General features: G+C 30.3%; 1 protein-coding gene across 2 annotated transcripts; it reads right to left on the reverse strand.

The window, feature by feature from the left end:
* Positions 1 to 4,703: 4,703 nt before the first annotated feature.
* On the reverse strand, positions 4,704 to 8,948 carry LOC129312522 (mediator of RNA polymerase II transcription subunit 19a-like). 2 transcript variants are annotated; one of them, XM_054955167.1, is made up of 5 exons: positions 8,677 to 8,948; positions 7,426 to 7,545; positions 5,690 to 5,914; positions 5,304 to 5,363; positions 4,704 to 4,936 (listed from the first exon to the last, which is right to left on the reverse strand). In XM_054955167.1, the coding sequence occupies exons 2-5, from the start codon at positions 7,426 to 7,428 to the stop codon at positions 4,886 to 4,888; spliced, it is 339 nt and encodes a 112-aa protein (XP_054811142.1). In that variant the 5' UTR covers positions 7,429 to 7,545; positions 8,677 to 8,948; the 3' UTR covers positions 4,704 to 4,885. The 2 variants fall into 2 exon arrangements, with proteins under 2 accessions (XP_054811142.1, XP_054811141.1); XM_054955166.1 differs by having other exon boundaries at positions 8,464 to 8,948.
* Positions 8,949 to 26,137: the final 17,189 nt, after the last annotated feature.

The raw sequence follows: 26,137 nt of genomic DNA on the forward strand, positions 1-26,137 counted from the left end.
TGAAAAGAAGAATTTTATTGGAAAATTTACTTTTAATTACTCATTTAATTTAAAAATAATACGTCAATCTGGTATATCTTCTATATCTTCATTTCTAATTTATATTAGAGTCAATAACTGTAAAAGATATTTTCCAATATTTTTTGTAGTGTGAAAATAATGATGTTTACAAAATTCCTATCATGAATATCTACTTTATTTCATATTAATAACAAATAAAATGCCGTCTTCAATTACTTAGTATCATAACTTTCTCTCTATAATCTACCATGGTATTTGCTTTTTTAAACATGGTGTTTTAAAATTTTTCCATTCGAGCGATATTTTAAAATTATTCACATTTTAAAATTTGGCTGCCCTTATAATATCATTTAAATTTTAAAATTTTCATGCATTTTAGATTGTAAACTCCATAACTATCAAAATGAAGTTTAGGTTTTTTTTTTTTTCCTACTGCTCATAGGTATTCTCATATTGGAAATATTTTTATTTGAAGCATGATTAAATACTAAATGTGGACACCTTTCCTAACAAGGATTCAAACAATGATTCACTATGTTGTGAGGGATTGTTCCGTTTTGCCAAACCCAATCCCCGTTGATAATTAAAGTTTAGATTCTGATTTTAAATAACTATAGTAACTTCCTGTTTCCTATTTTGATTTTCAAATTTCAATTTAAAAAATCAATCAATTAATTAAAAAAAGTTCATGTTTCATATCTTCCACACCCCCGAAAGTCTCTCTGCTATCTCACTATCAATATTATCTCTCTATTAACTTTTTATTCCAAATTTTATATTTTAATTTTAAAAATATTTAAAAAGTTATGAATAATTCCACCCAAAAATCTCTCCATGTATTAATTATGAATACTGTAATTGTTTAATTTCTTATATTATTTTTAATTTTAATTTCTAATTTATAATAGTATAGGTCACATGATGTATCCATGATCTAATGAGCATGTGCGCGCATAACGTTTTCCTTCTTTTCTATAGACAAGGTCAACCTTCTTCCTTTGTCAATGTGAAGGTTCCATACCTTTCTTCCTCAATGATTAGAGCTTCCAATTCTTTCATTCCAAGGCTCTTATGAAATATGCTTGTTATGACTGAAAATATTTTCATTATACTAATTAGTTGAGACAAAGAGCTAGAATTATTGTATGATTGAAGATCCCTATGTAATTAAAATAATAGTGATATTTGATTTATGACTTACTGAACAATTAATCAAAATGATTCATGCGTGGAAATGATGCGAGAATCTTTTGAATGTGGCACATGATATTTGAAGTTTTAAAAGAGATAACATTTGATATTAAAGACCCATGCATCCTTGATTGAGATTTGAGAGACTGAATTAGAATATTGGTTACTAACGATAATCATGTTAGCCCTTAGTGTATCATAATCAAACTTATAATCAAGCTAAGTTGGTATTCGACGCTCATGTTTTTTTACTCATCAGCATAGTGTATTCTTGTTTGTCATTCATGAATCTTGTATTGGTGCTTATTTCATGTCTGGTTCTAGTTGCACTTAGTTGGTTATTTATCTTCATGGACGATATGTCTATCTTGTTACTTATTTTGATAAAGTCCTACTAAAGAAGTAGTCTTGAAATATATTGTCTTTAAATTGATCCTTTTAATAAACAAGCTCTTTATCGTGAATGGATTTTTCCCCCCTTTACAATAAGCTATATAACTCCTAATTGCTTAAAGCAATAGTTTAACCCGTGGAATTTGATTGCCATGTGGTCATTATACGAAACTATAGGTAAGAAACCTTAATTCATGGATGCCTACATAAGGAAGCATAATTCAGCCCTTTTGAATTCATCACATAAATTTTAAAAAGATAAACAATATAAAGATTATTGTAAGATAAAATGTTGCAACCCAATCCTCTTATTTCCTAAGTTGTCTCGTCATAAAATTTGTGTTTTTCTAATTTTGTATTTTAAATTACTCTTATTTTTAAGGACACATATGTAATTTCCATTATTTTCAACTTTGAAATGAGAAGTTATATAATTTGATGTTATATACTAAAAATATACAAGGAAAATTTCCTGACTAAATATCACAAATTCAGACTAAAAGGAAACTGAGTAGCATCATAGATACAAGCAAACAAAAGCATTAAAAAAAGTTAACTAAAATATGAGATCCGTTGCATTATACAAGTAATAATATTTAAAGTATAAATAGAAAACTTTAATTTTAAGGAGATATATGTCATTTTCAATTTTGAAATGATTAGTTATATAATTTTATGTTATGTAAAATATATTTGTATATGTTCTTAAAATGAACAGAAAACGAGCTGCACCGTATTTTTTTCCCCACATTTTTTGATAGCAATATCATGAAAAGCATTATGTGTGTGATATAAATGTATATATCCCCTAAGTAATAATATTTTTTTAAAAAATGAAGATAAATATGATGAGAATGTGTATACTAGCCTCTTTTTGGATACTTTAGTACTGCTTGACCATGAAGAGAAAAGTAAATTAAAGGCAGAATATGGGAAAGAAGAATCTAGCAAGTGACCAAAATTGACTCACTCAATAAGTATTACAATAAATTATATCAATATTTAAAAATTATGAAGATAAATTTTTCTCCAAGAAATTCAAAACAATTCTCATAATCAAAACACTCCTGGATACGCTATCCTCTCCAAAAATTTAATATTTAATTTGGTTTTTTTTTTAGGTATTGTATGACAAAATCTTTAATAGCCTTTTGATTAAATCAAATGGTTGTCATCATAACTTATTGAGTGAGTAGATTGATGCCACTAATTGGATCCAAATCTGAAAAGAAGATCATCCAATCAACTCATAATAAAGCTCAAGAGACCTTCACATTTAACAAGACTCAGAATACTAGATATATTAGATTTGCGACTTACAAAATTCAATCATGTATAACTGTTAATAATAACAAAACTAAAAGTCTGAACGGTTATTATGTGGACAGAAGAAGAAGAAGAAACCCAATGGGAATGTATATCCAGTGATTACGATATATGTCATTGAAGAAGCCTCCTTTTGGTGTTAAACAGAGAACCGCCTCACGCGAACTTTTATGTGCCCGTTTGGATTTTACTTGAATGTAATAAATTATAAAAATAATTGATTAAGTGATAAATTTTAATCATAATTGATTATGTTATACGATATTATTTTTTTCAAATTGATTTTAATAGAATTAAAAATGTTTGGATAATTTAATCAGAATCAAATTTTAGTTATATAAATTACTATATTGCTTTTCTAAATTAAATTATTAATATATTTGTATCTAATATTGTTAAATTTTATTTAAGAAATAAAATATATTATTTAAATTACATATCTAATTAATTCTTAAAATTTTGGTAACATCGAAAATATAACAATGTATCAAATGATGCAAAATCTCTCTCTCTAGACCTTTGCAACAATATTTTTCATGACTCTAAATTTAAATTTGATTTTCCTCTACCAATTAATATTTTCTTTAAATTAGTTTTATGGTAAGTGTTGAGTGGAAGGTGATAGTTGATAGGAACTTATACTAACAACTTTTTTGAGGATACAAAGTTTGAATTTTATTAAAAAATAAAAGAGAAGAGAAGAGAGTTTGGTTTTATTTTTATTAAATTATGTGCTTTTTTTGTAATTTTTTCTTGGGCTTTTCTTTATAATTTTTTCCAACACTTTTTGATAAAATTTTCAACAAGGATTTGCAGCTTTTGGAAAAAATTAATTTTTCTCCCAAAAATGGATTAATCACCAAACTTGGTGTTTGGATAACTTTTCTTATTAATCAATTTTTGACCTCAAAAATCGATTAATGAAGCAATCCAAACAGGCACTATAGTGATCAGGGAGCAAGTGGTGCAAAAGAAATCACAAGTATCAGAATTCAAAGAGATCATTATTGGCATCAAAATGGGAAAAAAAAAACATTATTTTTAACCAAGTCTTCAATATATGTATTTTTTTTAATTTGATGAGATGGAGTATATGCATTACAGCTACTCAGTCATTGTCCTTTTGTGTTTGCATGTGTGTGTTTGTTTTAACTTTCTAAACTAGATTAAACAAAAGTATGATAAATTTTAAATAATGTTACTTTTAAAATTTTCAATAAAAATAATGAATTTACTATGATACATTTAAAAGACAGAATATTGTCATCTAATTTTAAAAATATCAATTATTTATATTAAAAAATTTTAATGTTATAAATTTGTGGATAATATATAAATTGTTTGGAATATAAATTATTCAGTATTTCATTAGAATGTATAAACACAAGCTTAATTAAAAATAAAAGAAAATAAAACAAATGAATTTATTTTTTGTAATAATCAATTAAATACATTGCACGATTTACATATCAAGCAAACGATCTATGAATATGGAATAAATAAATATTTAAAAATTTGAATGAAAAGAAAGAAGTTATATTCAACAACAAAACTTTTTTGACAAACACAAATACTCCTCTGGATGTTAATGTGAGATGCCTCTTTGAACTTTCTCTAAATTTCAAATGAAATATTATCACAATTAAAAGTGGAAGCTACAAACGGGACAAAATAAAAGCTTTAATAGAGCGTGAATTTATATTAAAACAAAAAATTGTTGAGGCTTCAAACCTGAATTGAAAATTTGCAACAATTATAAGTAGAAAAAATACATTCAAAATGATGAGTAATGACAACGGAAAAATTTAAATACATATAATAAAAAAGAGCTAGGACTAAATTGTTGTTGTTGTTGTTATATTATCATATTATAGTAGTTCTTCATTTCTATCAAGATTTATAAGCAATAGTCACCAGTCCTCTCCCTTCTTAGGCTTTCTTCGTATGTGACCATTTAGCCAGTTACCTTTATTGCGCCCAATTCATTAATCTTTGGGCTCCTACGCTACAATAAAATAAAATAAATGGAAGCTCAATAAATAGACAAGGACAAGCTAAAAAAAGAAGTATTACTCCCTCCAATCCTATCTGTAGGACACTTTATAGGATTACTTTTTGATCCAAAATATAGAATACCCTGTAATAATTAAATCACTTTTTTAATTTTACCATTTCTTGATTTTTAAATCAAGGATAAAAATGAGAGCATGTTTCATTTTTTTTATAATAAAAAAAAATTAACTTTTTCAATTTATATGAAATAGTTGAAAGTGTCTTATAATAAGGATCAGAGGGAGTAATATATAAAGAATCAAGAGTACAGAATAAACAAATGTTAACTTCTCCAATGACAAAGCTTCTCACTTCATTACCTTACTTATCTCGCGTTTGCATACATCAATAAGATCTTCATCTCCATCATGCTTCCTTTTCTGTAATCACATGAAGGGGAAAATTGTATAAAATGGAGTTTTCCACATTATTTTGAAACAGTATGAAAGAAATCTTCATATTTCCTTTTCAAATGCTGACATCAAATCAAAGTCATGCCCTAAATTGGATCTTAATTCACAAGCAACTGAGGGTTGACAGCATCAACAGAACTTTCTTAAAATTCATGAATAACCAAAAAAAGAAAACATAAGATATTCAATGAAGCAACTAATTCATTTAATCAAATTGCAAGATGACAATATTATGATCCAATACTTTAGAACACTAAATGAGAAAAAAGTAGCAGCAGAGAAAATTCCTCAACCTTTTCATGTTGTTTCTTGCCATGATCAGCACTGGAAACTTGATGCCCACTTTTATCTTTCTTTCTTTCTTTTTTCCCCCTTGTCTTGTTGATTCGGTCTTTATTACGATGCTTGTGCTTCTTATGCTCCTTGTCCTTCTCTTTGTCCCTGTTCTTATGCTTGTTAGGCCTTTTCTCCTTTTCTTCAGACTCACTTTTTGATTTTCCAGTAATGGTGGCAGATCCCTTCTCACCGTGTTAATAAGATGACACGATCAATAGTTTATCAGGTACACAGAACAATTATGCAACGGAAAAATGATGTTCAGAGCAAGAAGTTTCTCATTAGAGGCAAATCAATGGGACCTGTTTCCTTAAGTTGAAAGGTTTCCTATAGAATATCTAAGTCAAATGGCTGTATACTAGCAGTTGTATCTCTTGAGAAGGATGGAGTTTGAATAAGTTGATCCAACTGCATATTATCTCCTGTTCTAATTTCTGTCTCCCACGATGTTGCTGAAAAACTCATCGTGGGGTAGTAATTTGAAATGATTTATGAGATCCACAGCCCTGTCAATTCCCTTAGTAATAACTCCTAATGGTTGAAAAACATTGTACGAACTCAATGAGAAAAAATCTAACCCAAGAAAAAGTTACAGGCGATTTCATGCACAAATTGTTGAAAGAGTTAGATCAGAAACATGGAAACTAAAAAATCACACCACAAAATTAGATATTTAAATCATAACAAAGGTTTTGCATATGACTCGAGTCAAGACAAGAGACAATGTCATACTGATCTTGTTATCTCAATCTAAACCACCAAATACTCTTCCACAGTTATATGAATCATTTTCTATACTCCATTTTATCCCCATGGTTATGAGACAAGCTTGACTTTGTACACTCCATTTTACTCGATGTTCTATACTCTATTTTATACTTGTGAAAAAAAGTAGAGAAAGAAAGGACTTCATAAATATCTAAATAAACAACAAATTCTATAACATAGACACTAAATACACTAATCTAAAATTAATGGTAAGAGATACTAAACCCCCTCCTAAAAGATTCAAAACATCTATTGCCAGCAGAGAAAAGCCACTTATAGTGATATATAGGCATGGATCTGCGCTAGTCTAAAGCATATCCAAGTTTGACATAAGACATGTGTCAAACATCAATTGAAGAAGACAAAAATAAAAACCAAAAGTACACAAAGCCATAAATCAAGCAATAATTGGAGATTAGATTTATAGTAACTTGATTTACCATCTTTCCAAGCCCTGAAAAATGCAGGGGGAAAAAAAGCATTACAAAAACAATTGCAAAGTAGTAATCAGAAATCATAAGAGAGAGGGGGAAAAAAAACTCTCTATGAACCACAATCGAATCAAGAAAAACAGCTTAGCACAAGACAAAAAAAAAAAATCTGACAACGACAATTGTGAGAGGGGGGAAAAAAAGACTGTTTATCAACAACTAAATAGTGGTGCTATACCTTCAGTGCTTCAACTATTGCTAATCCATTTGAAGTTAGTAATGTTCGAGAATCTCTAATTGGTTGATCAAAGAGAAGATACAGCTTAGCATGAATTTTTTTAATATATAGATAAACAAATTTGTATAGTAGAAAATTACCATAAACAGTAGAAAATTTGGCAAAAACCTTACTTGGATCTACATAGTTGATATTTTTAAAGATTCTGACCAGAGCAATGCAGTCAATATAATTAAGTTGCCTCAAGAAAACAAACCATAGAAATAGATTTCGCCTTATGTTTTCCTTGCAAAAGGCCCTTTAAAGATTCTAATGCATCCCTTAGCTTTTTCAAAAGAACACATCCCTCCAAAGATGGTATCTCTCTAAGCTTTGCCTGAAATCAATAAAAAAATTTAGTGATCCTTCATATAATCATCTGAATACAGAGAATTTATGAAAGTGTTGTCTCTGTGATTCAAACTTAGTATAAGTTTTGCTAAGAGACCACAGGATAAGTTCTAGTGTGAAGAATATACTACGGAATCCACAGGATGAGGTTGCTTATTCTGTGGGTGATATCATACTAATGAGTGTAAAAACTTCTCGGGCTATTTGGCAAGATCATTCTGGCAACAGGAGATGCATTTCGAGCAGAGACTGAATGCATCATGTGTTTGTTAAAGAAATAGGTTTCTGATTGTTGAAGCTCAATATATCTCCGTAACTAAGTGGAAGGATCACCTGGGGGATTTTCTATGGTAAGCCATCACAGTTTACTTCATTCCTCAATAAACAATGATTGCATCAAAGGATGGTATGTATACGATATGAATTGTATATATGTTAATAGAGGAGATGAAAACTGATAGTTTGGCTTTACGCAAAACATTTTTTTTTTTTTTGGAGATTTCCTATGTGAAGAATATAAAAATACAGCTACGTCGTGATTGTTGCATCACTTTCGAACATTGGAAAATCATTTTGGGAGATTTCATATTGCTGCAGCTGGAAATTCGCAGTGAAAGTTACAAGGCAGAAAGTGCATGACAGCACAGGAAAACTCTCAACAGGTGAGTCCTCGGTTTTAATGGGGAAGATAGTAACTCAACTTGGGGAAAAGGATGGTGGATCAGAATCTCAAGTATCTTTGTAGAGCCAAGGTGCTGCACTAAAAGCCAACATTTAAAGATCAAAGAATGAGGAGCACGAGAGACTCAAACTTAATAATGAACAATGCAACCAAACATCACGCGAGAAATTTTTTTTTTTTTTTCCCTTGTCTTTGCTTAGAAATAAGGACGAGGCTGTTTACCCTCAACAACCATCATCTTTGTGCAGAAAATGAAATTGTTCAACCATTATTTTGCCTCCTCAGCTTCAATCTGAAACTATATATTAACAAAAGAATAATTTTCCACTACAATACATTGAAGCAATCTAGATAGAGAAGTTTATGATCATCGGAGAATGAATCATTGAATAAGAAATCCTGAGCAGTTCATAATCATCAGAGAATGAATCATACCCAAACCCATAAACTATGGAGGCGGATAAGCAAGTATAGGATTCAGGTCGTCGTTCAACGGACAGCAAAGGGAGAATCTGATGGTCTCGGCGGTGCGCGACTTGGAGGGTCCCATAATAGAAACACTCACTCTCCCTGTGTCACTCTCCATTTGTACCGGAACTCGAGTAGAATCATTGAAAAAAGGGCGATAAACATCACTTAACGGAGAAAATGTCCATGGAAAATTGCAGCAGACAAGGGCCATAAATGGAGAAAATAGAATCAGTTAATGCTCCCGTTGCAAGTTGCAATCTACGATTTGAACTTGAAAAAAAAAAAAGGTGGGACTGCACACATGAGAAACCGCAAGAGAACATTGGAAGATGGTTGCGTAATAAATGAAATTAACCAATCAAAGGGAAGTATTTACCCAAGATTAAAGTCCATGATCCAATCAGAATGAAGATTTTTTCAGCCAATCACATTGATTCTATGATATTTGTAGATGATAGGTGATTGATTGATTGATGATTGATTATATTAAATAAATTCAAGCATGTTTAATACATACATGAGAGTAAAATACACTAACTATCTTTCTATTTATCTAAATTATATAATTACCTCTCTTCTATTTTAAAAACCTACGTAAACTTCCCTTAAAATTAAAATGTAAGTTACAGATATCCTTATATATATATGTGAGATTCAATTTCCATCCCCAAAACATTAATTGACCATTAAGTTTGATTTTTAAATTTTTATTTTGATTAAAATACCCCTCTTTAATATGAGAATTATGTAAACATTTATGTTTTCTGAAAAAAATAGTTTTTATACAATCAAAAAATTCTAATACATACATTTTCAAAATTTTATTATGTTAATTATAAAATTTAATTATTTTTTTAATAATATAATTTTATTTATAATTTTAATTATTTTTAAGTTATTAAAAATTATTTATTTTTGTTTTTTACATTAATAAAATGATAATTCTAACATATTTTTATCATCACCATAAAATATAAAACAATGAAAGTTTGAGAGATTATATAAATTATTTTTTTGATTTGAAATTCGTAAAAATGTTTTTATGATGGAGAATGACAATAAAATCTCAAAATAAAAAATTAATGATAGTTAAGTCCTGACAAAATTTTTAAGAAATAAATTATAAATATTAATAAAAATAGTTGTAGACAAGAATTATAATTGTAAATCAAGAGTTATATTTAGAAGAATTAAAAGGCAAAAATATTTCAAAACTTTGTGATGAGGTGTACGCATCCTAATTTTTTAATTGAAGCAATTTTATTTCAAAACTATTAACAAGAGTAAAATTTGATGAGGTGGGAAGTTGCTCATTGCCACCTGCTTCCATCTTCTTGATTTGGATCCGGACCAAGAGTCCCTTGGGGTTTCCTTTGAGAGCAATTGACGCAGATCCTGTTGGTTGGGCTTGCAGGTCACAGATTCGCTTTGCGTCGCCATGAATATCCTATCGGACCTATCCGATGGATCTGAAATTGATGCTTGGACACCTCAAGGAAATTAGATAGGGACAATTCAAATAAAGACCACCGACGTGACTTAATTATTAATAGATTTTAAAAATTTTAAAATTTCAATTCAATTCAGTTTAAAGAAATAAAGTAAAAATAATTTCAACTATAAAAATATTAAAATATCATTTACTTGTTATATAGATTTATTAGTTGTTAATTTTTTTACATCACTTGTTAATTTACCACAATAATATTGGTTATCAAATTTATTATTAATTTATTATGTAAATTTACTAATATTAATTGTAAATTATAAGACTTGTTAATAATTTACAATTATATTAATAAATTACAAAATTTATTAATAATTTATAATTTATGTTACTAAATTAATAAGCTAATAATTTAATAAGGTATTGTTGCTCATGAATGAAAAATTAGATAAATAGGAAAATCTGATCAAAATAAAGTAGAACGATCGTCTCTCCTCGCTTCGGCTTCTTTTTCCTTTTGGTGAAGCGAAATTGCGAGAGGATCCAAACAAAAGGGAAGAATGGAGAGAGAAGAAGAACTCAGAGAAGGCCACCTATTTCCATTTTTTTAATTTTGTTTTTAAATGCATGTGGAAGCCAATGGCAGATAAAGTCAAACAGACAGTTAGCGGAGTAAAATTACACTATTTTAATAATTTCAAGACAAAATTATCTCAATAAAAAATTTATAATACCAGGCACCCCTCACAAAAAGTTTCATATTAACTTTATTTAAAATTTAAATATCTTATTTATAAGTAAAATTTCTAAATTTAAAACTATCAAAATCAATATTTGTAATTGATATTTTAGAAATTTTATCTAGAATCTAATTGTCATGAACTTCTTATTTTAAACTTCAATGTGATTCTCCCTTTTTACTACAAATATTTATTAATAAATAAAATTTTTAAAATATAAATCTTAATTAAAAAAATCATTTTTTAGAGTTTTTTAGACTATTTAAGGATAAATGTGCAAATTAACCCTTAAATTATAAGTCCAAAAACATTTGAGATTTTAAACTCATTTTTTTTCATTGTTTGTCTTTAACTTTTAAAAATGGTGTAATATGGCCCTTGTGGTTAACAAAAGTTAATTTTGATTATTAATTAATAAAAGAATTAGTTAACAAAAAATTATTTCAACTAATAGTTAAAAGAAAATGACCAAAAATCACAATAAAAGAGTCAAAAATTATAAAAAAAGATCCAAAAATTACAGAAAATGACCAAAAAATTTTATGGCCATTTTCTCATTAACTAATTATTAAATTTAATTTTTATTAATAAAAATGATCAGATTGTAATATTTTCAAAATTAAAAAAAATTGCATAAAAATATAATTTTAGAATTTCAGACACTCCTGACTATACAGTTTAAAGGCCAATTTATTCTTTTATCGTATTCCTACAGAGTTAACATATTTGGCTAACTGTATATGTTTTAAAAGTAAGAAGGAGATATATGTAATCAAGGGAAACTAAAAGGCAGGTTAGACCATTTCATTATATATATAGACACACTTTATATATTGAACTTACACGCATGTAGTTGGTCCAAAAAAAAGCTAACACGCATGTAATCTCATGATTTCCACCTTTATTTCTATTATATTTTTTTATTATATTCTCTTAAAAATAATTAACCATATTATATCATATCAGCATCAACATTGATCACCACCAGGTGGCCTGGGCTTATATTAATTCTTAAAAAAGATTTTTCATTTAATTTGAAACACCATATTTCCGATCCGGACAACGGACAGAAGAGGGTTAAGGTTGATTGAGATCAGTTGAAAATTCGAGCATTTCTTTCCATTCATACAGAATAAATGATACTTCGTTTGTTGAGTATTGTGACAATATTTAAAAAAAATTTAAAATATCATATTAAAATTATAAAATTTACTGATAAATAAAATAAATTATATTGACTAGTTTATCTATCAGTATATTAGATTCCTATTTCATTAAGACTTTTTTTTGTATATACATGTTTGACAAAATATTAATCTACCCAGCATATTTAAGTTATTTTAAAAAATTACTATATAAATAAGTTTACATAATTAAGAAATTTAACATATGAATAGAAGGTACGAATTTATCCATGACAGTTTTTTGGGTAGCTTAAGTGATTTGTAGATAACAACTATATTTAAAGAGGAGGTATTTTGGTCCAACATAATTAACTTAATGATAACTAATGGTTGGGTGGATGAAAATAAAATATTAAAAGTAGAAGGGGGTTTTGTGAGTGCTTAGGAACTACTGATTTCAAGGGAGGTTTATACGGGTTTTAAAAATAGAAGGAAGATATATGTAATTAAGAAAAAATAGATTGGGGAGGACATTGAATTTTACTTTTTAAAATTGTACATTCTTTCCATATTTACTCTTATATTTAAGTGTTTGAACTATAAAACCTTATTAATTATACTTACAAAGATCCAAAATGCCTTATGTTCATGAACGTAATATTTTAGAAAAAAATACCTTCTGGATGAAGGGAGTAGCAGTAATGCAAGCAAACAAGCAAATCTTTTGATTTCGCTAACTTTATAGACAACACAAAGCCAATAATATTACTTCCCCTGGTTATTTATATAAGTACTTATTATCAACTTTAAGTATATAACGAAAACTGATTAAAAATAGTTAATTCTTACAGTTATAATTTTAATTAATACCTCCTTAACCTTAATCCTAAGATCTAAATTAAGAAAACTAATTAAAGTCCTTTTTAACTACATGATGTTGTTTGATTAATTTAGGGATAAGTTGCTCACTTTGTCAAGCTAAGGAATATTAAATCAAAAGGTATTTTTATTTTGGGGGAAAATTATTGTCTCAAACAAAAGCTCTTTTTTTTTTTTAAAGCTCTTATATTAAGGACGGAGGATTGTGCTTATAATAAGGTTTTGCAGTAGTTCCTGAAAGATTATTATCATATAGAAGAAATTAGTGTCCATGGAAGTTAAGGAAAGATGAGTGATATTTATCCATTGTACTTTCTTGGGCAAAAAATGTTGAACCCTAGTTTTGATGATTACAAAATAAAGGAAAGTTTGTGCGATACAGGATATTTAATCTTAATCAGAGATTATTTGGGTTAAAACATTAACTGACTAAGGGTGAGCTTATTCATGTAATAGAAGTTCTTATGTCCAAATATCTCTTTGTTAGTTAAGCACTTGACTTAACTATAATCTATGTGCTTGATGCAATCCTGTTCTAAAATATTTTTAAGTGTTTTTAGCACTAGTACTCAAAGCTTTAACACCGGTGCTACTTGAATTATTTCCACTTCTCTATTAGTTCATGTTTCATATAACACCAGTCCTACTTTCTCTAACACCAATGTTAATTTTTTAAACATGTGCAATTGAATCTCTATCCTTTGAACGCTTTTCTTTGCACTGGTACCTTTACTTAACATCGGTCTTGTTCTTCATCTATGTCCATGTTTGAGTTAAGACAACACCTATGTTCATCGTTAGTACTATTACTATTTTAAACAATTATCTGTAACACCAATGCTAACTGTACAGCATTGGTACTGTCTCTTCTATTCTCTTGCAATGATGTTTGATTAATCATGTTACTTCGGTGTTACTTTCTCTAACACTGGTGCCAAGTTATATTTTTAAAAATGTCTATTCACTCAAAATTATCAAAAATCTTCATCTTTTATGATGATGGATTTATACTGGTACTATCAGAACAAAACTTGTGCTATGCTTGTCAATCAAAGCTTTTTCATCATAGTAACACTGGTGTTGGGTCACTATAACAGTAATACTACTTTGCATTTTCATGCTTTATTTTTCATGTCAATTCTGAATCTCACCAAAAATCTTCTTTTAATTTTTCTTTTGATATAGAATCAATTATATTCACTCTAAATCTTTCTGAATGTTATTTGGACACAATTATTTCCTTGAATTTATTCAATTTGCTTATCTTTCATTATTTCACCAAGTTTGCCTTCTGTTATACCAAAACGTATAAGCTTTATTCACTTTTGTCAAAAGCATTTAATGTTTTTAGTTGTTACTGCACAAAAGAGGAAGTCTTTGCCGTAAAGCATTATTCCATTGCCTAATCTACTAAAGAACCTCAAATAAGCTCAAATATCCAAGGAAACTTGAAGGAAAGAAGTAATCAGATTACAAGCAACCTTCAATGAAAAAATTTATGAGTCTAACGGATCACTTATGATCTTCAACTATAAATAGACTCATTTATGAAACCTGAAGAAAAAAAGATGAAAAAATGTGACCTAATAAGAAAATTTAGTGATCGCTTGAGCATTAAAGTTTACCTATCTTTTGTGTATCATTTATTGTTTGAGAGCTTCAATGATTATATATATACTCTTAAAGAGAGTTTAAAAGCAGTAGTGGTTCATTCTTGAACTTACTTTATTTATCCCTATTTTACATCTTCAAAATAGAGAAACTTAAGCTTGGAGAACTTAAGGAGATTTATCATTACCTTTATAAATGGGAGAGTTTCAAAATTATTGTGAAGTATATTGATATACTGAGGCAACCAAGAACCTGAATTAATCTTGGTAATATAGTTGAAAATCTCAGGAGGTTCCTGGGGAATGGATGTAGACTCAAGTGGTAGAAGTTGAACTAGGATAAATCACTCATGTTGAGCTCTGCTCTTCCAACTCTTGTGATTAATGATTTCATTCCATCATTACTCTTATTATTACTGCAAATCTTCTTAATTTTTTAATTAGTCCAATTCACCCTTTCCTGGGGCATTTGCAATTGGTATCAAAGCTTGGTTGCTCATTTTTTACTTAACTATCTGAGTAAAAGATCTTACTAATGACTAACTTTACAGATGATAACCTAGGAGAAGGTATGTCAATGATGAGACCTTCAACATTCAGGAGAGAAGACTATCCTTTTTAGAAAAGCAAAATGATGATGTATCATAAAGCTGAAGACATTGAAATGTTGGACATCATTACTTGAGGTCTATATGTTCCTATGATCCCTACAGATGATGGTCAGATGAGATAAAAAATGAGAGAAGAATGGGATGACAAGAATAAAAGAAGATTGAATTTCAACGCCAAGTCAAAACTCACAATTACTTGTGCTCTTAACAGAACAGAATATTATCATGTCACTTATTGCACCACTATAAAAGAAATGTAGGATTCCTTGAGACAAGCTCATGAAAGTACTGACGATGTTAAGGAGGGTAAGAAAAGTAGTCTCATTCTACATTTGATAAATCTGGAAAAACTTACACTCAAGCTGAGCAAGTCAAAAAAATTCTCAAGAGTCTTCTAATGGAATGGCAACCCAAAATCATTGCCATTACTAAGGCACAAGGAGTATCTATGAGCTTGATAGCTGCACTCTTCAGTAACCTTGAAGAGCATGAATCTACCTTGCTTCAATACAAGGAAGATATGGGCAAAAAGAAGAAACGTATTGCTCTAAAATTTGATGAAGATGAATTAGAAGTAGAGTCTGATGAGGATAAAGAATTTGGTATGATGGTCAGACGATTCATAAAATTCTACTGACGAAAGAAGAACTTCAAAAAAGGATCTTCAAGCAATAAGAAAGATAAAAAAGAGCCACTGACATGTTATGAGTGCAAGAAGTCATGACACATCAAATGAGATTATCCTTAATGGCAAAAGAAACAAGAAAAGGAGAAGAAAAAGGAAAAGCCTCAGAAGAAAAATAAATATTTTATTGTATGGGGAGAAAAGCTCTTTAGATGATGAAGAGGAAGAAGAAGAAATAGCAAAGCTATGCTTGGTCACATAAAAAATAGATATGATTGAATCACAATTAGATGAGGTAAATTTTGATCTTCTACAAGATGAATATAATGAGTTATTTTATCTATTTAAGGAACAGTACAAACAACTCTTGCATGCTAAAAAGAAAATTTTTACATTAGAAGATAAGTTGAAAACTTCTTCTGAAAAGAAGAACTTTACTTAAAATGATTCTGATTTGTGTGCTAATTGCATATCATTATATCTAAAAATGACATCCTGAAAAATGATTTAGTAAAATTCACTCGAGGTACCGAGATGCTAAACATTTTAATTGGCTTATAAAGGTGCATCTCTGATAGGTCAAGAATTGAATACAATCCTATCATTGACACTTCTTAAAAGAAGCGTAAAAGGCAGCCAAATAATATCATAGTTACTTTAATTTTTTTATGCATTCTTCTAGTCCGTTTATTACCTGCTCATCTTGTAACAAGAAAGGGCATCATGTCAAGTCTTGCCTACATAGGAATAATGGCATTGGAAACTCCTTGAAGTAGGTTTCTAAAAATGACAATATTTCTAGGAAACCAACTCATAAGAAAGGACCCGTCAAGAAATGGCTACCTAAAATGAAATAGCCTTTACTTGCAAGTATGCCTCATTGTCTCTAAGAAAAAGAAATGGTATATAGACAGTAGATGCCCCAGGCACATGAGCAGAGATTTAAATCAATTCATAGAGCTACATGAGAGAGACGGTGGTCATATTACTTTTGGAGGTGATCAAAAGGGTCACATTGCTGGGATTGGAAAAGTAGGAAGAGGAAATGAAGTAAGCATTGAAGATGTGTAAGGTCTCCCTTACTAAACCACAATTTACTCCAATATTGAGGTAACTAAAGGACTAAACCCTTAAAGAATTACTAAGTTTGTAAAATTTGCATAAGTGGAAAGAATTCTCAAATCAATACATTGGGATCCCAATTTCAACATTTTCAATCTCTAACAAATACTGAATATGCTCAAGTTAGAGTTTTAAAACAATATGAAAAATTGAAAATTGTTAAGGACCCAAAACATTAAGTTTTAAAACTTAAAACTATGTTTTATCCAGAAAATGACCCATGCACCATAGCTTAAGATATATGCGCCACGACTCAGTCACCTTTGTACCATACGCCACGGTGCATTACATGAATTTGACAAAGATCAACTGTTAAAATGATAGCACAAGGAGAAAACTTCAAATGCGTCTCAAATCTCCATCCGATGTTCAATTGAGATGGTTTCAGTGTTTACACGAGCTTTTTCCTAACTCTAGCTAAAGGCATAAGTTTCACACTCAAATTCATTTTCTATGAAAAGTTAAACACCAAACCCGTTTGACCACTCTTTTACAAAAAACTCACATTACTACAAGTGCCAAAAGCCTATGCTGACCATCTGACCATATGCAATGGATTCTAACAGACCCGTGCAACACACCATGTTCAACCAAAAACACCTAAATCTCAAAATCACTACTCAACCCCAAATTGCATAAAATAGAAGGGGGAGGAAAACTTTGCACAAAACCATCATTTTTATTTCAAACTATGTAAAATAAAAATATTTTTACTTGTATAAGTATTTTGGCCCTATCTATTGGTTTATAACCAAAACTCACTAATTCAGAGCACAAAATACATAAGTTATACACTATAGTAATGCAAGTAGTACAAAATAATAACATGTGATCTAGTTGGCAATTATACAACATTAACACACAAAAATAAAGTAGACAGACATGAAAGTAGGATTTTCACTATAATCCTATACCTCAAAAAGTTTTTTTGGAATTAGATCCGATGAGCTAGGCCTTGAAAATATTGAGAATTGAGGGATGAGTCTACTCAATAAATAAGTTTCAATTAATCTATACAGTTGCATATCAATTATAAACAGATGAAAATAGTAAACACACATTTATAACATATGATGGGCTTGGCCACGGTTCACAATACTAACATCTATGTGACCAAGCCCAAGGCACATATACATATCCACAAAATATCAATGCACATCATGAGGTCACAATAATACCAACTATACACCCCTATCATATACCAGGCCATAATACTAACAACCAGGTGGCTAGATTTATATGTATGATCAAATGCCAATCTTATACCATCATGTTACCTCCGATATAAAACTGGTGGCTATTCAGTAGCTACGTCCTTCACGGACTAACCCAACCTTTCACTTGTTAGAAGCTACCAAGCTAGGTTTAACTCACTCACTTATATAATTTAGTTTTCCCCAATACTAATAATCATGGGGTGTTGTACCCCTAATCTAGCCTCCTTATGAACCGATGGAGACTAGTTAGGTATGAGTTCCTCGTAGAACTAGTGGGACAGTCTTGAATCAACCATAAGACAAGGGCTACCCCTCGATTCTAATGGTCAGTGCCAAGGCAAGTTCTCGATCCCAACAATCATTACCAACACTATATGGATTTAACTAACTACTCCTCTCTTTAGACAAACTCCCGCCAATGATCATGCTTTGCACAACTCACATAACTATGCTTTCAACTCAAACATATCATGTCATATAACTCACATATTCCTACTCAATTACTCCAAATACTCCATATTACAAATCAAGATTTTCACTCATAGTAACATGCCAAGATAAATTCATAAATCATAATTAGATGGCATGTAAGAGGTTTTCATTTATCAAACCATTCACAAGTTTATCATTTACCCAAAATTGCATCTATAATTTAAAATATAAATCATGATTAAGATCAACCCATTTTCAACCAATAATAAATTAATATTCAACTATATAAAATTAGGATTTTTTTCATTTACCTCAAACCTTTGAGAGGTCAAAGGTTTACTTCTCACAGAAAACACTTCTAAAGATTCTCACAAGCTTAAATAGTACCAATTTAAACCACACTACAATCACAACACAAGGATATCATGATTACCTTATTTTTGTAAGTTTATCTACATTAATCTCCACATTCTCTAATATATCAATCTCATAAATCTTGACCCATCTATACCCAATGGGTTCACCTAGGTTCCATTAACTCACATTAACTTTAATAAATCAATCAACCACCATTAATGGTCTACCCACACTCCCAACAACCATATTTATTACAAGTTTCACATATTAATGGCTTTACCCCATAAACTCTTGATAAAATCATCAATATAGGATTTATCTATCACAAACAACTCCCATTATATCCATTTTAACCAATGGAATCAAACCCATAACTTTTATTGACTGAAAATTAACCTCCCAACTCAAACCCTAACTTAAACCACTATAAATATGATAGAGAAGGGAAGATGAGAGCATAAATTACTTACCTTGGGTGTTTGGGAGCTTCAAATTATCACCAATGTGATCCAACAACATGCCCTAGTATACCCTCAGATGTATCTTGTGTTTTCTCCTTTCTTCCTTTTTTGATTTTACATGTAGAGACAAACTAATTAAATTAGGTTTTTGGCCATGCACCGTAATGGAGGGCACTAATTTTGCATACAAAGATGAATTGATTAAATCAGGTTTTTAGCTATGCGCTACAGTGCACGCAGCCCTTCGCCATGGTACATGGCACAAAGAGGCCTATTGCATTTAAATCTGCCTCTGTGCACCGTGGCAGATTGACCACACGCTGCGGCATGTGGCACAAAGGGCTTCACCTTGATTTTTCTTTCTCTTTCCTTGCCCGAGTAGCTCGCCATTATTCCAGACCCACTTCTAAGGCTGAAATCACAACTAATGACGCCAATTAGGCCCCTTTGGCCATACACCTCATTTAATCACTAATTATACTCATTAAGTTAACTAATCATGCTTAATTTTTCTAAATGTTACAAGATGTACTATATGTCAAAGGTCTCTTCCACAATCTTATAAGTGTAAGTCAAAGCTGTGATAGAGGAAACAGAGTCATCTTTGACTCAAAGGAATGTATTGTCTAATGGAAAGCTGATGGAAAGATAATTCTTCTTATTGATAGAGATAGTAATTGTTATGCTACTGATTTAAAATGCGAACCTCTTTCTCAACCATGTTTTCTAAGTAAATTTGAGGAAAGCTATTTATGGTGCAGACACTTGGCTCATGTGAATAAAAGACAAATTAAAAAAACTTTTGCAAAAATGATTTGGTCATTGGTTTACCACCCTTAAGTTTTGATAAAGAGAAAGTATGCCAAGCTTGTGAATTTGGAAAACAAACTAAAACATCTTTGAAGTCAAAAGATTTTATTTCATTTGAAAAACCTCTTCAGTTCTTGCATATGGATTTGGTGGGTCCTGCGAGAGTAAAAAGTTTTAGTGGAAATCTTTACACTTTAGTTATTGTTGATGATTATTCTAGATTTACCTGGACTTACTTTCTTAAGTCTAAAGATGAAAATTTTTATGCCTTTAGTATATTTGTCAAAAAGGTCCAAAATGAGAAAGGTATTTCTATAGTATCTATTAGGTCTAATCATAGAGGAGAATTTGAAAATGGTGACTTTATGAACTTCTGCAATGATAATAGAATCAGTCACAACTTCTCTGTAGTAAAAACCTCTCAACAAAATGGAGTGGTTGAAAGGAAGAACAGAGTGCTCACCGAAATGGCCAGAACTGTGCTTAGTGACAATGGCATGTCATAGATATTCTAGGTTGATGCCATGAAAACTACCTGCTATATCATCAACAGAGATTACATAAGGCCTAAACTTAACAAGACACCATATGAACTCTATAAGGGAAGAAAGCCAAACATATCTCATCTCCATGTGTCTGGTAGCAATGTGTTTATCTACAATAATAATAAGGAGAATCTAGAAAAATTTAATCCCAAACCAAACATGGAAATTTTTCTTGGATGCTCTACTAGGAGTAAAGCCTATCATGTGTTCAACCTCATATCCAAGACCATAGAAGAATGAATATGTAATAATTTAGGAATTTTAAGTAAAAATTTAATATATAGTATTGTATTATAATTGTAGTTATATTAATTTTGGGATAATTTTGACAAGAAGGGGAGTTAGTGTAGTGGAATTGTGTACCTAATTCACCCATTATTAAGCTTGAGGTTCGGATCTGATAAGGCAAAGAAAAAAAAGGGTCTATTTTTATAATTTTAACTTTATAGAATTACCAATATACCCTCCCCTCACCCTATTTTATTTTCTCATTTTTTTCTTTCTCATGGGGAAATTTCAATTATCAGAATGTAAAGGAGTGCGAGAAGAATTGAGAGTTTGGATGATTGTTGCTCTTCGTTCCCCTACAATCATCAACTCATCTCTGCTTTCTTCATTCTTTGCTATCACTGATGTTAGAGGGGCTTATAGTTGTGTAAAAAATGTTCAGGTTCATCTGTATTTCTCCCACCTCTATTTTTCTTCTTCTTTGTTCGCTGCTCTCCCTGTGTCGTTCACATTCAAGTTGTGGCTGGAATGAGGAACCAAGTCATTGCAGCTGCTGGGGGGTGCTATGCGAGCTTGGTTTGTTGTTGTTAACTTGATTTCTATCCTTGCTTGATGACTATATTTGGTTCTTCCTCTCCCCTGTTCAGTGTTCAAGAAGCGCATCTTCTCCTCCCTGTTTGTCCGCCATTGTTCAAGCTACCTAAGTTGAGGTGAGGAATTTTGGACCTTCCATCTATTGCTTGCTGATCGTGTGCTGATCTTATGAGTGTGTGTGTGCTGCTGTTGCTCTGTGTATGTGGTTACAGCATTCTTTTTGTTCTGTTATTGTTGCCCTTGCGTTGTAGGAAGAAGGTGTAAATTTGAGCTGAATTTTTTTTTGGACTTAAAGCTTGGTAATGATATGCATATGGGTCAACTTTTGAGTTAAATTCTTTTGGTTTAGATTGGTTGATAATGAAGAATTGGTTAGGATTATGTTACAAGAGATGAGATATGAAACTTGATGAAAGATGATTGTAAGGTGGTTGTTGAAGTGCTTATTAGTAAAAATTGAACTTGATTTTTGGATATATATGGAGATTCATTAATTCTTGTGGGAAGTATGAAATTTAATTCGGATATTGCAAAGAATATTTGTCTTAGAAATTTGTAATGTGATTTTTTTTTATTTTTAAAGATGGATAGTTGTTGATGAAATATTGAATGCTAGCATTTTTATGAGGAGATTGGAAATGATTTATATTTGGTGCCTTGACCAAATGCTAGTAAGGATTTAAAACAAAATTCAAATGTATTATAGTTTGATATCGGAGATGAGTGAGGTTGGAAAAAGGAATTATTGTTCTGGTTAGGGGTTAAATAAAATTTTAATATGATTATAGGGAGTTTGGAAGTAGAGAAATTTGATTAAAGTTGAGAGGATAAATTTAAATTCTGGAGATTTCAGGTAAGTGAATAGCATCCCATTTAATTTATTTTTATTTTTAATAGCCTTTTACTGAAATATTTCACTCTTATAAATTATATTAGTTTTTTCTTAATTATAGATTATTGAAGAAGGATAATTAAATTATTATATGTGCATTTGTTTTCCCTCAAGAAATATATTTTCAAGATGGATGAAGGCATTTTTGTTTATTAAACTCTAGAATTTCTTAGTTACTCAATTAATGTAAGCCTATACATTTGCTATGAAGTACTATATTGTCAAATTTTGAAATTTGAAACAATTCATGCAAGTTTGGTATTGAGAATGAAAAATTTTATTGCAGAAATAATTATTTTTCTCACATGTTTGAAATGTGATTTTCAAGAGGACCTTAGACAGAACACTACTGCTAACGGCAGTTTCATTAGCCCGTAGCGTGCTATGGTTAATAACTAGCTAGTTTGTCTCATGAGCTTTGTTCTCACGTTTGGTATTCGTGGGCTTTGTACCTGCGTTTGATTTTATGGCCTTGAGCTACGTTTTATTATCCTTACCCTCGTGGACTGTGTCTCCACGTTTGTTTTCATGGCATAAACCGTATTTAGTTATTTGCCCTTGTGGACTGTGTGTCCACATTTGTTACCTGTTCTGTTAAGTCCTCAAAAATTTAAATTTTGAAACTCACTCGTTTAAAATTCCAATGGCTTCAATTAACAATTGTACTATTTTGATTTGTGTACAATTTGTTTTCTTTAACCATGATAGAATAAAGTGTTTCCAATTCACTCTCATTTTATGATTATGATTATGATTTATAGATTTATGAATTTATTATGTTGAATTATCATCTTTTCAATTATTTTACACGATTATTTGAGTTTATTATTTTAATTCTTTTAAATTTTATTTTGGGGATGCTATTCACTGAAAAATTTATTTTGGTCTTAGATTTATTAGCTAATACTGCACCTATCACCGACCTTAAAAGGGCAATATAACTATATTGGGTGGAAATTTTACTTGGTATTGTTACCTTTTGATGTAAATATTAAGTCTTATATATTTTAATTTAGAGAAAAGAATAGTTGCTTCACATAGATTGTTGCGAGGACTTTATTTTGTTTTATATATTATTTGCTAGCTGGAAGGAGCTAAGCTCTTGATTGATATTATATTTTGTGAAAAAAAAATTTATGTTAAAGAATTTTCGAGAGATCTTATTCACAGAGGAGGTTTTGTCAAAATTTTTATAAAAGCTTTGAAGCTTTGCTATGACAATTAGTATTTAATGACTTGATTATTTAAAAAACAAAAAGAAATGAATTTTCATTTTGAGGCTTGCGAGAATGCGCAATGTAGTTTGTACTTGTGCCGGTCACCCTTTATTTTTGGGACATGACACAATACATGTAGTATTTGATAAATTTCCTATGGAAAAGAAGCCCATTGATATTGATGATGTTATTGAAAAGATGAGTAATCTTCAATTGAAGAAAAACAACCTAATAGAGAGTCCAAAAGAAAAATTTGAGACTCTAACTAAAGATCATGAAATTGAAGAAATCCCTTAACTAGCTGTATGGAGAAGTAACAAAAATCATCCTCTGGATCAAATCATTAGTGATGTCAATGAACCTGTTCATACTAGAAGTAAACTCTAAAACATTGATAGCCATTCAGCCTTCATTTCAGAAATAGAGCCAAAAACAGTTGAAGAAGTCTTATCTAATTCTTACTAGATAGGTGCAATGCAAGAAAAACTCAACTAGTTTGAAAGAAGCTAAGTATGAGACTTAGTGCTAAGATCCAAAAATCATCCAATAATTGGAACTAAGTAGATCTTCAAGAACAAACTAGACGAAGGAGGCACCATTGTCAAGAACAAGGATTGACTATTAGCAAAGGGATATAATCAAGAAGAAGGAATGGACTATAAAGAAACCTTTGCTCCAGTGGTAAGTTTAAAAGAAATTCGTCTACTTCTAGCCTATGCATCTGTGAAAGACATCAAGCTATATAAAATGGATGTAAAAAGTGCATTTCTCAATGGATACATCCTTAAAGAAGTGTATGCTAAACAACCACCTAGTTTTGAAGATCCTCAGAAGTATAATGCTATCTTCAAATTGAAGAAAGCTCTCTATGGACTCAAGCAAGCACCCAAAGCTTGGTATGACTGATTGAGTTCTTTTCCTTTAGAAAAAGCATTCAATTGAGAGTTAATGCAGGGAGAATTTGAAATGTCCATGATGGGGGAACTGACATTTCTTTCTAGGACTACAAATTAAGCAGAAGAAGGATGGTACATTTGTTTGTTAGACCAAATATTTTAGAGAAATGCTTAAAAAGTTTGGGATGAATCAAGCTAATGAAATCAATACTCCAATGAGCTCAACTATCAAGATGGGTGAAGATACTACAGGAAAAAAATATAATTGCAAATTATATAGAGGGATGATTGAGTCTCTTCTATATCTTATAGCAAGTCATCAAGATATATCCTTCATTGTTGATCTCTGTGCAAGGTTTCAATCAGCACCAAAAGAATCCCATATGACAGCTATCACGCCCCAAAATAGAGGGTGACTGTAATGAGATGTAAATTGTATCATGCATCCCTTAAGTCTCAAATCAAGAAAACTTTCCAACTCCAAAGCATCCTTAAATTTTATATTGAAGTCATGACACCCTCAATAATATTCATTATAATGAAAGCTTTAATATGTTTTTAGAAATTTTGACAGAATCTTCACTATAATTAAGATTTCCTAAAATCTCTAAAAAAGAAAATATTACCATATACATTCAATAGTTCAGAGATATACTGCCCACCCAAAGTCAGTCAACATAATGAAATAAAAGCAGGACCCTAGTTATAGTTAACGTGGAGCACCTAAACATAAATTTAAAATAAAACACATAATTAAACATTTAATTGTTAAAAGAAAAGGCATTTCAAAAGATAAAATATTCACCCAACATAATCATAACTGCCTCAATGATCGGCAGGAGATCCAGCGTCATCTTAGTGAATCTAAGACTAAAATATTTTTTTTAGTGAATAGCATCCCCAAATAATAAAATTTAAATGAGTAAAATAGTAAATTCAAAACAATTAAATAACCAATTGAAGAGATGATAATTCAATATAATAAACTTAATAAATATATAAATTTTACTCATAGCCATAAATTGAGTAAACTGAAAATTACTTTATTCTATCATGCTTTGAAGAAAAAAAATCATCTATATGTAAATCAAAGTAATAAATTTACTAATTGATTGAAAGAATTGAAATTTCAAATACTAAATGTTAAGTAAAAATTTAAAATTTTGAGAACTTAACAGAACAAGTAATAAACATGGACACACAGTCCATGAGGGTAAAATAACCAAACTCGACTTATGCCACAAAAACAAATGCGGACACACAGTCCATGAGGGTAAGTAACTAAATGCAGCCTGAGTTACGAAGCAAATGTGGACACACAGTCTATGAGGGTAAGTAACCAAACGCAGCTCAAAGCCAAGAAAACCAAACGCATGTACGAAGCCCATGAATAACAAACGTGAGGACAAAGCTCACGAAACAAACTAGCTATTTATTAACCATAGTGCGCCACGGGCTAACGGAACTGCCGTTACCAGTAGTGTTCTATATACAGTCCTCTTAAAAATCTCATTTCAAACATGCGAGAGAAATAATTATTTTTAAAATAAAATTTTCATTCCCCATATCAAACTTGCATGAATTGTTTCAAATATATAAAACTTGCCAAATTGATACA

The sequence above is a fragment of the Prosopis cineraria genome, unplaced genomic scaffold (assembly GCF_029017545.1).
Source record: "Prosopis cineraria cultivar Desert tree isolate PC_DT_omini unplaced genomic scaffold, ASM2901754v1 PC6, whole genome shotgun sequence".
NCBI lineage: Eukaryota > Viridiplantae > Streptophyta > Magnoliopsida > Fabales > Fabaceae > Prosopis > Prosopis cineraria.